The sequence below is a fragment of the Gorilla gorilla genome, chromosome 6 (genome assembly GCF_029281585.2).
Source record: "Gorilla gorilla gorilla isolate KB3781 chromosome 6, NHGRI_mGorGor1-v2.1_pri, whole genome shotgun sequence".
Taxonomy (NCBI): Eukaryota; Metazoa; Chordata; class Mammalia; order Primates; family Hominidae; genus Gorilla; species Gorilla gorilla.
In genome coordinates this window covers 94,182,623-94,199,756 of record NC_073230.2, presented here as the reverse complement: position 1 = coordinate 94,199,756, position 17,134 = coordinate 94,182,623, and the positions used below count along the sequence as shown (strand labels likewise).

The following is a 17,134-nucleotide window of genomic DNA, read 5'->3' as shown; positions in this document are numbered from 1 at the left end:
TTTTAGAAGATTAGGAAAACAAAATTTTAGTTTTTCAGACTTACTAACAACAACAAAAAAAGCCACACATGACTAAAAAACGGAAGAGACTATTGGAAGCAGACATTTAATTGGCTCCCCCAAAGGGATTTAGATTTACAACCTAAACTCACCATCTTTCATCCCAGCAGCCATTTTTCTGCTGATAATAAAATTGTTGGCCTGTCTGGTCTTCCAGTTAACTGTTCCATTTATGCCATCAGCACAGCTTAATAAAAAAGCTTTTCAGAATAAAACAAATGTACAAAAAAATGAAATTAATGTCATGATTTTTTAAAATGACTGTCACAGATCACCTACAATTAACTGGGATCAGATTCCTTCCAGCCCAGCTAACTGTTTAATTCTAGTCAGCAAATATTTGTTGTATGTCAATACAAGGAGTATGTGGGGATAGAAGACAACCAAGGCATAGTTCCTGCCCCTGAAGGAGCTTACAATCTACGGGGATTGGCAATTCATGTACATATACATATACATACATACACATATATACACACACACATATATAATAAATCATACTAATTATACACACAAATGGTAGAAAGCATACGTGCTATAAGAACACTAATGGGGAAGCAATTATCTCTGGCTAGGAATGTTGTGTTAAGTTTAAAGTACCTTTTAAATTCACAGTTGAATTTTCCTCACACTGGCAGCAATGACTAGCCTAGGGGTTAAGGAATACTAAGTAGGGGCTACTGCAAGAGTGACAGATAGCAGTCAGGGTGAAGCACAAGGAAACAAAAAGTGGTGCCAATTACAAGACACCTTGTAATGGAGATAATACTGACATGGAGATAATGGAGATAATACTGACAATACTTTTTCAAACTGCTAGGTGTAGGGATAAAAGGAGAATCAAAGACGCCTTTGAATTTTTTATCTAGAATGACATAGAATAGCAATACTTTAGGAACCTCAGAAAAGTCAGTTTCAAGAGAAAGATGATTAATTTGATTCAGGATATGTTAAACTTAGGGTACTAGTTGGACATCTAGGTGAAACTATCTGAGAAGAAGAAGATAATGTAATGGGGCTTCACATACAGATTTAAAGTTCTTCTCCAGAGAAATGATTATTGAAGCCAAAGCCCTAGTGTGATTCCTTAAAGATACCATGTCCCTGGTAACACATACATCAGGCTCTTACACAGAAAGTGATCTGGAGCAAATATATGTTCCTTTTCTTATTGATCCTGTTTTTCACCATCCAGACTGCCAATCTGCTGTCTACTCTCTGATTTTTCACCCTTACATTTTAGACATGATAGATTTGGGCACCATTTTTTCTGATTACAATATTGGCTCTCCATCCTATTCTCCCTTGGGCTACTTTAGGTAAGTTCCTTGTGGATTCAGCTCAGCCCAAGAATTGCCCATGGGATTCGTCCTAGCTTCTGTGTGTTTGTTTTGTTTGTTTTTTGTTTTTGTTTTTTTGAGATGGAGTCTCACTCTGTTGCCCAGGCTGGTGTGCAGTGGCGCGATCTCGGCTCACTGCAACCTCCGCCTCCTGGGTTCAAGAGATTCTCCAGCCTCAACCTCTGGAGTAGCTGGGACTACAGGCGTGCACCACCATGCCTGGCTAATTTTTGTATTTTTGGTAGAGATGGGGTTTCACCATGTTGGGCAGGCTGGTCTCGAACTCCAGGCCTCAGGTGATCCGCCTACCTCGGCCTCCCAAAGTGCTGGGATTACAGGTGTGGGCCACCGCACCCGGCCTGTCCTAACTTCTGGACCTGAAATGCAGTAAGAAAGAATGCTCAAAAGGTAAGAGGGACAGCAAAAGCAAAACAACATGTTAATAAATACATTAAAATATCAAAAGCAGAGGATGATTCAGCAAAGAAAGAAGAGAGAAGCAGTCACAGAGGTTGAAAAATGAAGTCTGAAGAGTAACATAAGCCAACGGAAGAGAGATGTCAAGAAGGAGAGTGTGATCAACATCCTCACTTACTGCAAAAAGGTCAAAGAGGATGAGAGCTTAGAAAAGACTGCTAGATTTGAAAAGTGAGAAGTTACTGGTGACTCCTTGAAAGTGGAGTTCTGATAAAGTGGTGAGAGTAGAAGCCAAACTGCAAAAGGTCAAGATGTAGATGCAGAAATTACAGTTAATCTTTCAAGAACACTGGTCAGAATAGGGAAGCAAAAAGATCAAATGATAGACTGAAGAGTAGCAAGGTGGACAGAAGGTTGGTTATTTTAGTAGGGATGACATATTTTGTATCTAAATAGAGGAAAAGATGTAAGGGGGGAAGAGATTAAGGATAAAGAACAGGAGCATAACTGATAAGATACAATCCAAGAAAAGGTAGAATGGGTAGGACCAAGCATGTGGAAGTAAGGAAAATACTTTGGGCATGAGAAAAGGAAAGGAAAGTGAAGACAGCAACAGTTAGTGGGGTACAGCATTAACTTTAAAAGAGCTCCCCACCTTAATAAATCAGAAATAAAAGGCATATTTCCTTTTCAAACTGAATTTTCAGTAAAAATCTGAACTTAAACTAAATTATGAAAAATCCAACCCTTCAAAATGAGAAAAGAATACAATTCAAAACCCAGATTATTATTATTAGTAGTAGTAGTAGTGTTTTTTAGAGATGGGGTCCACTATGTTGCCCAGGCTGGACTAGAACTCCTGGGATCAAGTAATCAATCATCCTACCTCAGCTTCCCAAGTAGCTAGGACTACAACCACTGCTGGGACCACTGCAGCCGGCTAAAACCAAGGTTACTGATTTAATCATTACACATTGTATGCTTGTATCAAAATGTCACAGGCACCCTTTATATATGTACAACTATTACATATCCATAATTAAAATTTTAAAAAGTTGTTAAACCCAGGTTATTAAAAACAAACAAAACCTCAGGTGATCATGTCAGTGACACCTAGGAGTACAAATCAAAATCCACAGCACCCCCCAAAATAAGCTACTGAGTTTGTATTCAATTTAAAATATATGTCAAATTAAGAATATTAATTTTATCTACTAAATGACCAATCTTATGAATTTCTCTAATAAATGGTTTATTTAATAACGGAAGTTATGTATTTTTAAATCTAGATGAATAATACAGGAGGCATTTCCCAATAATTTAAGCTAAAACAGGATCAGAAATGCTAATAGTCTCTTGTGGCAAAATACTCCACCCCCAGGGTTTTCCTGATGGCTATGTTCCAAAAGCAACATGCTGGTTACATAGGAAGCACGTAGGCAGCTCCCCCAAAATACATATTCACATGTATCCCCAAAATATACACAATAAAAAATTCTAAAACACATATTCATGACTCCACCATGGAGAGTCTAGGTAGATGGGTTACACAATTCCGTCAGGTAATTCACATACAAAACTGTGAACTCTAGAAGACAGAGGAGCCATTACAGAACCCAAAGAAATATAAACTATTACCTGAAAACCCTACCCATTCCAACCTCCAGCTGATTTACAGATACAATCAATTTGTAAAAACATGCAAGACCTTGCTGGATAGTGGAATATCCCAACTAGAAGGACAAGAAACAGGTGGCCAAATTCTTCTCTACAATGTTCCAAAGAACAATGTATTTGTGGATATGACAAGCAACATTTAGATTTAACTGCTTCCCATCACCAGCTCCTGAGCAAGGTACTTTCACATATACTGTCTAATTCAATCCTTACAAAACCAAATCATCTATTAATGTGTCTGAAGATTATAGGGGCTTAATCTTAAAGCATAATGAAGTAAATCCTGCAGGCAAGCAGACACTCTATAGAACTCTCCATTTCTCCATGAACTGGGTAGTTACCATAAAGAAAGAATGGGGTGAGTGCCCAGGCAGCTTCTCTTTTGTTCCTTCCTTTATTCTAGCTCAGTGGTTCTCAGACTATGTTGTGCATAAGAATTATTGTTCAGAGTTTTATACACAAAATTACACATATTATACCTTATGGGCTATTTAAAGGATTTACTAGGATAATTTTAGGTCTATGGAATTTTTTCTTACACTCTTGCTTTTAGAATCCTACTAACCCAGCATAAGATTTAACACCACTACATGTCCTTGGCTCGTGAATCAATGCATCATTGCTCATACTTTCCAGGTCCTGCATAAGGGCAGTCTAGTTGGCTTTTACAGGATTCAAAAAGCAAATTGAATTGGTGTCTCAATTGTTTAAACAGAGAGGCAGGGTAGAATAGTTTAAACACAACACACAGATGTTGCTGTATTTCAAGGCCAGCACTGCTTTTGAACACATTCATTTTTTAAAAGTTTGTATTGATCCAGATGAAGTCCTACTTTGACCACAGAAGACTGAAGTCCAATAAATCTCAATAAAAGCACAATGTTTTATGGCTCTACTCCCCAGGCAATATCACTAAAGGCAAGACACGATGCCACGAATGATGTGCTTAAACCAAGCCCCACATATTGAGGGAGAAACTTTAATAATACGGAAATAACTATTTATTTTTAATTGTGTGTCCAATATCATGGATCCACTGGACTAACTTCTTGTATAGAAAAGTATTGTATTCTGTACATTGACAAGTACAGAACACTCATTGAAAAAGGCTAGTATTTTAAAGTTTAATTTTCATTAGAAAAAGACCAATGCATTTTTTTATGTGAGAATGGATTTCTCTAGGACGGAAAAATATAACTCAATATTTAAAATATTTATCCTACCTACAACTTTTCAAGATTAAATCTAATGTGTAAAGATATGTCAACCTTGTCGAGACTGGTTCTTGGACTTCCTCCAAAGACACTGGACTATCCTCAGGAATCTTAAAAGGAAGAGAACGCCACTGTGCTCACCAGGTTCATGGTAATCTACATTACAATTATATCTGGGTGTGAGTTTTACTCTAGTTCATAAACACAAAAACAAAACATCATATGCATCTTGCATTTACAAAGCCCAAGCTAAGAAGGCATTCACACAATTAGCCAGGATATCACTGTACATAATTTAATCATCTTTTCAATGTTCCCCCTTCAAAATCATCAAAGCCTAAATTAATCCAAAGGTGGTTGGCATGCCTTCACCTTCCCTAGAAACCATATGACAGTTAAAGTTTCTCTTAAGATTCCACGATTCATTTTGAGTCTTGTAGCGGCATGACTACATTTCATCTGGCCTGGGGCAAGCACTCTCTGAAGAGATATTACTGTTTCCCAAACCTGAATAATTTGCTGACTGGGGGAGGAGAGGATTGCTATTTAATAAAAGTAATTGAAGAGCTGTGAATAGTGACTGATTGCTGATGAGCTAATCAGAATATCAAGGAATGGAAATAATAAATAATAACTTATTCAGACATCACTGTCCAAGTAAACAGCCGGATATGCCAAATGAAATTTAATCTGATTATCATACTCACCTTAAAAGCAAACTGTCAAGTCTTTCTCTGTCCACTACTTCATTTGTCTCTTTCATATTCCACTGTAAGGGGGATGAAAGACTTTGTTTTCAGAAGTTGGTTATATAGCTCACGTGTCCGGCATCCCTTCCCTTCTCTTACCATCCCCATCCAAGTTGTCACGCTGCTCCCTGACCCTCTACATTTTTCTCTTCCCTTCTTTTATGCAATTCTCCTCATTTCTTTTAAAATTGTTTCCTACATCAAAACATTATTTTTACATTTTTCTCTCTAAAAAATGTAAGTTGGCCATTACTTTTCTTTAGCTACAATGTCTTAAATACTAAGTGCCGGATACTACACCAAGGGTTGTACACATATTAACTAATGTAATCCTTACAATGACTATGTGAAGTAGGTAGTATTCACTCTATTTTACAATGAGACTACCAAGTTTAAGAAAAGTATGTTAACTCACCCCAGGTCTTATGTTTACTAAGTGGCAGAGTTGAATTTTGAACCCATTTCGTGGCTGACTGCAAAGTCTATGTCATGAACACATCAATACTACCCCCAAATACAGTCATGCATTGCTTAATAATGGGGATACTTTTTGAGAAATGCATTGTTAGGTGATTTTGTTGTGCAATCAAAGAATGTACTTACACAAAATGATATACACATTTTTATGTATATATATTTTTTCATATAGAAAGCCAAAGTTCCCATCACCATTACTATGCTACTGCTGTGCAGTGGAAATTAATCTCATGCACTATGGGCACCAAAACAAGAACAAAAACAATTTGTTGAAAGAAGAAAGCTTTAAGTTTTGGAACCTATGGGGAAAAAAATGGCTTTACTGAGGAGGACTGTTTACCCCAACCTCTGAAAGGAGTTGGGAAAAGATAATCCTAAAAGAAATGTTACAGCAAGGCTTTAAATGAAGAATGCCAGAAGAAGCTAAAAAAATTAGACATAAGAGACTTTAGAGTGAAATAAAACTGTAGTACAGAAAGGTAGTGTTTAACATCAGTCTTTACAGACAGAGTGTCTGGGTTCAAATCCTAATTTTTGTCCACTGGGCAAGCTACTCAATGTTTCCGTGCCTCATCTGGAATAGAACAGTACCCATATCAGTGACATACTGTTGAGTATTAAATGACATAATGTATTTAAGAACTTTAGAAGAATGCCTAGCATATAATGATGTCTCCAAAAAATGAAAACTATTATTACATTTACTCTTCAACTAATTTGAAGAAAATTTTGGATTTCTTTAAATACAATCGTTTTTAAAAATATATCTTCAAATGAAAAAAAACTGTCATCACTACAAGTGGCATTATATAATAATACTGCATTCTCATTTTTTTCCACAATCATGACACATATGAAAAATGATATTCTATAGAAATATATAGTAGAGTCAACTGTAGAGGCTACTCAGAAGAGGCAACAGCCATACCAAACTCCACTACATTGGTTGTCCAAGGACTAAAAAGATGGCATCTCAGCCAGTCCTCATTCTCTGCACTTAGCCAAGTTGAGGGCTGCAGTTTAACCCTTTTGAGGGAAGCCTGATGTAGTAAGAAATGAATTACATCGATATTTATATTCTGACTCTCATAAGCTTTTAGATATTTATTCAGAGGAAGCAATGCAACAAAAGCAAAAAGTTATGTGTGAGCAAGACTCAACTGCATTAAACACAATATCAAAATTGAGTGGAAAGTTAAACGTTCAATATAAGAAGTTTTGGTTTGACAGAATAGTTAATGGAGAAGAGAAGATTACTCACTTCTCTTGGTATTTTCTGCTCCTTTGCTCAAATAGCCTGAGAAGATAAGTTTGGGTTTCCACTCATGGGAACAGAACTATATATCTCAGATGAAACAGGAACACCAGTGGAAACTTTAACAAAAACAATGCATATAAGCAACAGTTATATGCACCATTACAATTTAATGTCCTCACTTGCAGAATGTTGGACTATTGTGAAAATAATAAAATTAGTGAAAAGCAGAATACAAAACAGTATACAGGCACTATAAAATCTAGTGTAATAGTGCAATCTAGCGGAAAAGGATTAAAAAGCCAAGTGTATGAGCTATTGGGTTAGGGACGTAAAGCTGCAGGAAAAATTTCTGTTCACAACAAAAAATATAACAATGTTCACATGCTCTTTCCAACTAAGTAACCTCTAAAAAAGAAATATTCTTATATTGTATGTTTGCTTTAAATTGTTATTAATTTCCTTAATTATAAAAATCCATACATTCTCATTGTACTATACTTTCCAATAGTATAACCAGGAGGGTACAAAATATAAATGTTCTCCCTCATATCCCTGTTGCCATCCCACCAATGTCACTGCCTAGCATATCTACCCTTAATCGTCTTCATGTCTTTCCATATTCTATGTGTGTACACACAAAAACACATACCGTGCTCTTTTTTGCATAATATGATCACATTTTTTCACTTAGAATATATCTTGAACATGTTTACATGATAGCACATTTTAAGGCTACATCATTTTCTGCTATGTGTCTCAATCATAATTTATTTATCATCACCTCAAACTAAGCTTGTCCAAACTAGGGCCCATACTCTTTCCCTTAAAAACTGATCCTATTCCAGCCTTCTTCATCCCGTGTGTGGCACCACCATCTGTCCTCATGTAGATGACAGAAATCTGGAAATCATCCTTGAAATCTCCTCCCGACAAACTTAGCACCAAATTCATTGCAACACTCACTTCTGTTGGTTTTTACCCCCTAAAATATCCCTCCTATCTTCATCTCCCCATCACCACGCTAGCCCACAAGGTCATCAACTCTATCCTCAATTACTAAAGGAGCTAACTAGTCTGCTGCAAGCTATTCTGACCCCTTCAACCTTTTCCTCACAAACAGCTAAAGTGCTCTTTTTGAAATGCAGATCTGATCATGTCCTGGTTAAATCCCTGCAAAGATTTTCCCATTGCTCTCAGTATAAAGATTAAATCCTTTAAGGTTGTCTACCAGGTCCTGCAAAATTTGTTTCCTGACCTCCTGTCTAGCCTCATTTAACATTGTGCTCACCCTTTTTCTGCTCCAACTCCACTGGACTTCTTTTAGCACTTTCTGTTTACCATATTCAACCTGCCCCAGGGCCTCTACAGAGGTCTTCCTTTTACCTCATATATACCGTCCCTCCTTACTAATATTTACTCATCCTTAAGATCTGAGTACTTCCTTGGAAAAGCCTTCCTTAAACCCCCTATCTGGCCAAATCCTCTACTTACAAGTTCTAGTCAGGTTCATAGCAATTACCATAGTTTTAAGGGCACGTTTATATGTGTAATTGTTTGATTAATCAAATAATCTTGAAAAAAACCCTGTTCTTTGTCAACCCCACTAGTGTAAAACGTTCCACGATAGCCGAGCTGTGTATTCCCTAGCATCCAGCATGGGGTCTCAAAACTAGTCAACACTCAAAAAAATGAATGAATAAAGGAATTACTGGCCAGGTGTGGTGGCTCACACCTGTAATCCCAACACTTTGGGAGGCTGAGATGGGAGGATCACCGGAGGTCAGGAGTTCAAGACCAGCCTGGCCAACGTGGTGAAACTGCGTCTTTACTAAAAATACAAAAAAATTAGCTGGGCCTGGTGGCGGGTGCCTGTAATCCCAGCTATTTGGGAGGCTGAGGCAGGAGAATCACTTGAACCCGGGAGGCGGAGGTTGCAGTGAGCCAAGACCTCATCATTGTACTCCAGCCTGGGCAACAAGAACAAAACTCTGTCTCAAAAAAAAAAAAAAAAAAAAAAAAAAAGATTTACTAATTAGTAAAGATGACCAGGATTTTTTCTAGTTTTCTTATTATGATTATCAACACTATAATAAAAATCCTTATCTGTATCTTTGAAGCACCTTCACCATTACATCTGTAAGCTAGACTTCTAGCAGTAAAATGGTTAGATGAAAAATAATACTGTACATTTCAAATTCTGATAAGCACATGTAGTAATCTGTTCTGTTTCTACTTCGGCAGTACTGGTCTTTCATGAGAATGAACCCAGTAACTACAGAAAATGAAAGATGTTAAAAGTGCAACACTGATTAACTATTTCATAGAAGAGAAAAGCCAATGTCATTTTACTGCACAGCAAGAAACATGAATTTGCTAAGAAGGAGAAACAAAAAACCTCAGGGCTATTTTTTCTCTTATTTTGCTTTCCAAGGTAAAAGAGCAACTATACTTCCATGCATACTGCTGAAGAAATAGGTAACAAATATTCCACTTTAACTGCTGTAAGAAAATTACTGTGATCCCTTCTTTCAAATTTGCAGCGAACCCCAAATCTCCATAATAATCAAAGTGGTGATCAGATAAGGAAGTGAAAAGCTAAAGAATGGGAAAGAATTCATACCAGAGCTGCTTAACTCCTATACATTTTTTAAATGAGCGGCTTCATTTATCAGAAAAGAGTCTGCGTACATGTCACAACAGATACCATGGCGATTCCCATGGTACAGGATGCCAAAGATCTATTCCAAAAAATTGATTAGTCTAAGACAATTAGATACAAAGTGAAATGTGCTAAACACGAGTGGTTTTTAAGTAATAAAATGCACTTAAACTGCTATTGCATAAACATTGCATAAAAATTCTTACATGAAGATACAAAAAATAAAATAAAATTCTACCAAAGAGTGACCGAAGAAGAAAACAGCACTGTAGCTTTTACTAACATATTGTTTCCAAGAATATAACAATAATCATGCCAGCAACCAATGTTTTGAGGCTACCAATTTATTTCCGTAACATCTTTAAGTTTTAAAATGTAGACACTGGGGATTATTACTTCCAAAGCAGGGGACCCGGAGCCAGAGCAAGCAAGCACTGCATTCAAGGAAATACAAGTAGCCGCCTGTAGATCAGCTGAGCGTTGACAAGCCAGAAACTCATCTTTGAGCTTTTCTGTCTTGGAAATATGAACTCAGCCCAAGAATGCCCGTGGCATCTTCAACAACAGGGATGCAAGCCATCTCAAATTGCTGTTTGCATTATTACAATCCCACAAAAGTGCATGGGGCCCTTCTATAAAAGGGAGAATAAGGAAAAGACAAAGTTGTTCAACATTAGAAATATACTTCATACAGTCAGAGTGAAAGTGACTGCATTTCTGACCTAACAACTGGAGTGGAGGAGAAAGTTCTAAGTGTGAGGCAGAAGTGAAAGCTGCAGGGAAAAGTTAGAAAATATGACAGAAGAATTTTTCTATCATTTCTTCACCTCTCTCATTGGACTTCTTAGTTTGCAAGAACTAATAACTCCAGGGTATAAAAATAGCTTCTGTAGAATCCGAAACTACTCACAAAAGGGGTCCTGTAAGGAAGCCCTATATAATCCACAAATTCATTTTAAGAAATCATATTTTCAAAGTTTGATATACTAACCAAAATAAACAATCAATAGGCAGATCACCATACAGGAAAGAAAAATCTGCCTCAAGACATGTTTGAGACACTAAGAATGTGCCCTTCAGCCAGGCAGAAACCAGGCTAACCTGAAACAGACAGAAGTTAAAAACATTTGATAAAAATATTTTATTTTGCTATGTAAAAGCTAAAAATTGTAACTGTTAAGTTTTGTAGGGAGATACATCACAAGGGAGGGGAGGTTGCAGAAGGGACCCTATTTCCCTCTGGAGAAGAGGCAGCTGAGCTCCAGCAGCCAGCCTGCCCCCTCTAGCCCTAGGTACCCCCGGCATCCACGGCCACTCAGCCCCAGTAGCCTGCTTGGACTGAGCAAGAAATTCCAGGAAAGAGTAATTCTAGGAAGCAAATTAAGCAAGTTAAGACACTTTGCAGGGGGAAAAGGAATCTTTCATCTTCTTCTCAGGTTTTCATGTTTGAAATAGAATGGGAGAGATAGGAGGGTGTGTGTTAAATTACCCTGTTGCAGCTATTTTCAAGTTGTAAGAAATGAACTTGCAACACATAGGGCTATTTAGACAGTTTATCAGAAAAAATAAAATGTTCTCATCACGATTATCTTTCAGGTCTACACTAAAATGTTATCAAGGTCTTCAAGTTAAATATTCATTGCAAGAAAGGTGAATATTTCTGATATTTAAAGAACAGAATAAATAAAGTTGATTGTTTTGTTGAGCTGCAATGTTAGGAAGGCCTCATGTTGAAATCTATCTGTACCTTTAACCCACCGATGCTAGTTCTACTTTCCGAAGCAAACATCAGAGAGTTCATGTTGACTGTTTAGTCTTCTCAAGTTAAACACTTCCAGACCCTGTGAGGATACCTCCTATGACAGGATTGCCAGACCCTTCAACATCCCCATGGACTGCTCTGGAAGTTGTCTAATTTGTCAAAATCTCTCTTTAAATGTGACAGCCAGAAATGGACACAATACTACAGATGTGGTTGATTAGAGCAGGGTACTATTAATTTTTGTGACATATGGACACTATACTACTACCAGAACCTAACTAATTTTTTTTTTCTTTTGCAACCATATCATGCCACTGGTTCATATTAACCTTCATTTTCCTAAAGAACTGCCACCATACAAAGTCATCTCCATACTTCCATACCAATGAATTATGATGCATTTACTACTATAAAATATTTTTTGCTTTCAGCGCAGCATTGCAGCCCACTTAAAAACCATGTTAACTCTAAATTGTTATCTATTTCTAACAGCTATCCCTTTTCAATTCATCCATGGATTTTAAAGCAAGCCTCTTAGATCTTCATCAAAGTCATTCGTACAAATGCTGAGGAAGAGAAAACTCAGGGCAAAGGCTTATGATCCTTAACCAGGGACGATACCCTGACCCAAACCCAAGAATGTATACACCTCGCCGGTGCTGGTTCAGTCTGCCTCCCGCTCACACAGCAATACTGCTAATTAATCTGCACACCACCTCATACACAAGAGCATCCTGCATCCTTGACAAATGCTTTGCAGAAAGCAGGATTAACTTATCTTTCAAAACAAAGTGTAAGAAATCTATACATATTAAAATTATAATTATATAAAAATATTTATGTACACAGAACAAAGACTAGAAGGGATACAACATCAATGGAAATGGTTGTTCCAGAGTCAGTCTGTGGAAACTGGAGATTTGTTTTTTACTTAATACTGTCTTTAATACGGTTACAGAATTTAAAACACTGGGAATTATGAAGAGAGAATTTGGCTTGGAAGCGATCCATGTGAAATAGCATTTAAGAGCATTGAGACTCTATCTGATCCTATCAACCTGAAAACTTGAATCAGAAACATATTCACTTGAAAAGACTTGTTGATACCTAGAAACATTGGCTTTTTCTTCTTTATTTTTTTTTTTTTGTTTCTCATACTGCTACTTTAGGCTTAATATTTCTGGAAATCAGGGAGATAACAGACTGGAGAACTGGATTCCGAAGTTTAGAAAAAGCCTGAATGGAGTGTGCGTTAGTGTATGTATGCTCCTCACATCTGTCTGTCTGTCTGTCTGTCTGTCTGTCTCTGCTGGGGAGGTTGAGAGGGATAGAAAGAAAACAGCCATCATATTGATATTTCTGTGAAGCTATGGACTAAGCGATCTCCCCTCCAGCCCAAGAATTTCTAACGAACACAGACCCATATCATCAATTCCCCTAGAGTCATTTTTTTACACTGGAGGTAGGAAATAAGTGTTAGAATATGCATTTAGGTGTTTACAGAATATGGAAGGGTAAGTTTTAAGGAAAGGATTTGGGTAGATTATGGATAATTAGCCAAAAAGAAAAAGGAAGAAGGTGGCTGGGTATTTTGGAGATAATGTGATCTATAAATACTGCACTTATTAGAATCAGAAACAATCTGAATATTTGACTTGGGAATTTTTTTAACAAGTCAGGATTTCTTCACTACTTCAATATTTTGTGTACTGCATGATTTTCACCAGTGGAAAACTAGTGTTAGAAACTGGATACATGTTATCTTTATTTCTTTGAGGTTGTCGCTAACCAGTTTTTCCTGGTGTTGTCCCTTATTTTCAATGTCTGTGAGACAAGTGAAAATGCCACTTTGCTTAGAAATGCAATTTATCCACCATACTATAGGATAAGTAAAATACATGAAGCAAATCAACAGCTTTTAGATTTATGGCAAAGTGTTGTAAAAATGGATAAAATGTTCAATACAAAGTCCACTTACTCTTTGACAACTGGAAATTGTACTTTGCTTAGAAATAAATTTTCCCTACCATACCAGAACTTAAGCCAAATACAGGTGGTAAGTCAGCAGGTTCGTAAATCCATAGCAATTGTCATTAAAAATGAATAAGGTGTCCAAATAGAAAGTCCAGTTATTATTTGACAACTGAAAATTTTACTTTGCTTAGAAATATATTTTCTCTATATTAGAAATTAAGCCAAATATATGTGGTAAGTCAGCAGATACATAGATCTATAGCAAATTGTCATTAAAAAGGGATAAAATGTCCAAATAGAAAGTACAATTACTATTTTACAAGTGAAAATTCCAGTTTGTTTTGAAATCGTTTTCTAAAACCCTAGAACTTAAGCTAAATACATAAGGTAAATTCAACAGCTTTATAAATACATGGCAAATTTTCATTAAATGGGTAAAATGTCCAAAGAGAAAGTCTAGTTATTATCTAACAAGTGAAAATCCCACTTTGTTTTGAAATACAATTTTCTTACCATACTAGAAGTTAAATATAGGTGTTAAATCAACAGCTTCGTAGATCTACAGCAAATTCTCATAAAAATAGATAAAATGTCTAAATACAAAGCCCAGTTATTATTTGATAAAATAAATAATACACATTAACTCCTCTTTGCTGTATATGCAACCCTGTGCAAAATGGGCAGAAATAGTCAACACCAGAAATAAATATCTGAGAAAACCCAAAATTCACATAGATATTAAATATCCAAAATATGTTTAAAGTTCTTATCTATTAATTTGGTTTTGGTTTTGAAAATTTTTGTTGTTCTAGACAACACAAAAATGTTACCTAAAGTACTGCTCTATTAATGTTATCTTTCTGTTTTATTTTTAGTATTGTTTTGTTTTTTGGATAACAAAAAGGTTTTATCTAAATTACTTATATATTGATGCTGTTTTTTCCCTTAGAAAATTCTATTTCTAAGCAAAGTGAAAATATTTTCATATGTAGAGGAATAAAAAACTACAATATGTTAGAATAGTGAGATGAGAGAAAATTCTTCTCAGTTTTCTGGTTTTAAATATTTATGTACTAAGGTTGTTCATTTAAAATTTTAATTAAAAAATTAATTAATATTATTTCCTTTAAAGAAAGCTCTCCAAACTTCATGTTATTTAACATTTAAAGGCTCTTTGGAAAGAACATAATCGAGGAGAATTAATTTGATCTTGTTTTTAACTTTTAGAAAGTATTTAACTGCAATCCTATGAAAAATATTTATTGTATAGCTACCTATATATGCATAGAGAACGTCTGAAAAAGCAGACTCTATAATGTTTACTGGTGTTATTGCAGGGTGAATAGGTTACAGGTGACCTTTTCTTTAGAGTTTTCTAGGGTTTTCTCTCCTGAATTTTGTACAATGACCTGAAATTACTTTTATTATGGTAAAATACTAATTATGTTTTTTTAAAAACGTCCTGGTTAGCATTTTGAAATGAAAAAATCAAATTGGTTCAAACTTGTTCAAACTTTTAAAGTCTTAAGATGGATTTTTGAACTTTAATTTTTCCTGCTTTTCATCTATACTGGTTTTAAATCTCAATTTTTAGAAAAATAATGTCTCAGTTAACTAGGTGAAGTAACTTTCGAATTTAAACAAACAAACAAAACTGGTAAGAATTTCACAGCGGTCACCAGAACAGTACTCTACCAAGCATAAGAAATCCTGGAATTATTCTATCTTGCAGAAGAGGGTGAACATCCTAAAGATTAAATTAAAAGGCACTTCTAAAAAGTATAATTGTGTTCACCCAACTTCCTAGGGAAATGTCTTTGTTAAAAAGCTGCATTTCATTCATTCATATTCCGGATAGTGGACATTTTATCTCTAATAAAAAGTAAAATCTCAGTAAATGGGCTACAGTTTTGTTTATTCCTAGAAAGGCTCGCTTTTAAAGTGCGGTGTCTGCAACGTTGTTATGACAATAAGTCAAATTCTCATTGAAATTCCAAGTATAAAATAATCCGCAGCAATGTTACTAAAATGTGCTCAGTTTTGCTCTTCAAATATGAAAGCGTTTCATCTGTGTTTCAGAAACCTAACTCAGCTGTAGACAATTTGGTTTTCCCTTTTAACTTAAACTTGTTTTACTAAGATCATCAACAGATTGTCAGTTTCCCAAGCGCCTAACACTGAGGCGCTTAGATGGGAATCCGCGTTAAGGTTTTATTTAGCATCCTTCCTCATCAGAATTTTAGCGTCTTATCAGCCACTGCAATTTTCCCTGACATAAAATATATATGTTCATAGTACAAATGCACGCAAATATTTGTGGCCGAATCTCGGCAACCCGCTGGAAAGGATTAAACGTGCGGTTGCCGTGACTAAACGCATTCATTCACCCTACAAGATTTAGGAAAATGTAACGTTGCAAGGGAAGAAAGGTCTCTGTGTAAACCTCGTAATCGCCACCAAAAGTCCGTAGCTGGGAGCCTTCAAAGCCCGCCAAACACACTGGAAGCATCCACAGCTGTTTTAAATTGGTTTTGGTTTCTGGAAATAGCGTACTCGGTACGGCAGCATCTCTGGCCTCCAGCCGGGGTTAACCCTGACCTGAACGCCCTGTTTAGCTCCCAGCATTTCATGATTCCGCTTCCCTGCTCCGTAAAACCGAAGAAAACCGAGATTTCCGCCACCGAGAAATGCACTTAGCAAGAGGGGGAAATTCGGTGTTTTAAATGTCATATTTTTGTGTTCTCTACCACGATCAAGAAAAGGAAAAAAGATGTGTTTGTGTACCGGGGACGCAGCTTGACACCCATTTCCTTTGGCGCGCATCCCGGTCGCAGAGCCCAATCGCGGGGAAACGGGCCCCCCAGAAAAACAGGCAACGACCCCCAGCTCTTTGCTACAGGGATCGGGAGAGGACTACCCTGGGGCTGGGCGGGGAGGGGGATGTTGGGAACAGGAATTGGAGATGGAATTTCTGCGCCCGCAGAGCAGGGAGGGGCCCGCGGGGGCGCGGAGAGGAAAAAAAAAAAAGGCCAGGGGTCAAGCCTGGGGAGAGAGAAGCTGGGCCGGGGAAATGGGGTACAGGGTGTACTGAAGGAGGGGTACGGTGGGGTCCGGGACAGAAAGAGAGGCTGGTGCCCAAAGGGCGCGCTCAGGCGCCCGGAACCCGAGCGGGGGAGGGGGAGGCGGCGGCCTGTTGGCCCCGGGACCTCCACGTCGCGCGCAGGCCACTAACCTGTCAGCAAGAATGTGCCAGTGGTCGCGGGGCTCATCCTGCGTGTCCCCCGACCCTGTCCCGTCCAAGCACAGGGGTCTCCCAGCTCCCACCACCGGGGCAATTGCATTCTTGGCCTGGCTAGGCCGTCCGTCCTCGATTCTCCCCTCCCCTCCCTTTCTTCTTCCCTCCCAGCTTGGCCAGTTCAGCATCAGCATCCCGCACCCCCTCGGTAATCCCGTACTCCCTCTAGCGGCGGGCCACTGTAGCGTGGCCACCGCCCCCACCCCCATCCCCCATCCCCCGCACCCCCCTCCACCCCCTAGCCCGCGGAGC

At 37.6% G+C, this 17,134-nt stretch overlaps 1 protein-coding gene across 12 annotated transcripts in view; it reads right to left on the bottom strand.

The window, feature by feature from the left end:
* SGCE (sarcoglycan epsilon) overlaps positions 1–17,065 on the bottom strand; it is a 70,777-nt gene extending 53,712 nt beyond the window's left edge. For 3 of the 12 annotated variants that reach the window (XM_019031476.3, XM_019031477.3, XM_019031479.4), the window contains exons 1-2: positions 16,820–17,007; positions 153–260 (exon numbers count right to left, since the gene is read on the bottom strand). In XM_019031476.3, the coding sequence (XP_018887021.2) occupies positions 153–260; positions 16,820–16,928 (217 nt within the window). In that variant the 5' untranslated portion in view covers positions 16,929–17,007. Of the gene's footprint in view, positions 1–152; positions 261–16,819 lie in introns of all 12 variants that reach the window. The other 9 variants (XM_019031480.3, XM_004045771.3, XM_004045773.5 and 6 more) reach the window with 6 other exon arrangements.
* Between the last annotated feature and the right edge of the window lie 69 nt (positions 17,066–17,134).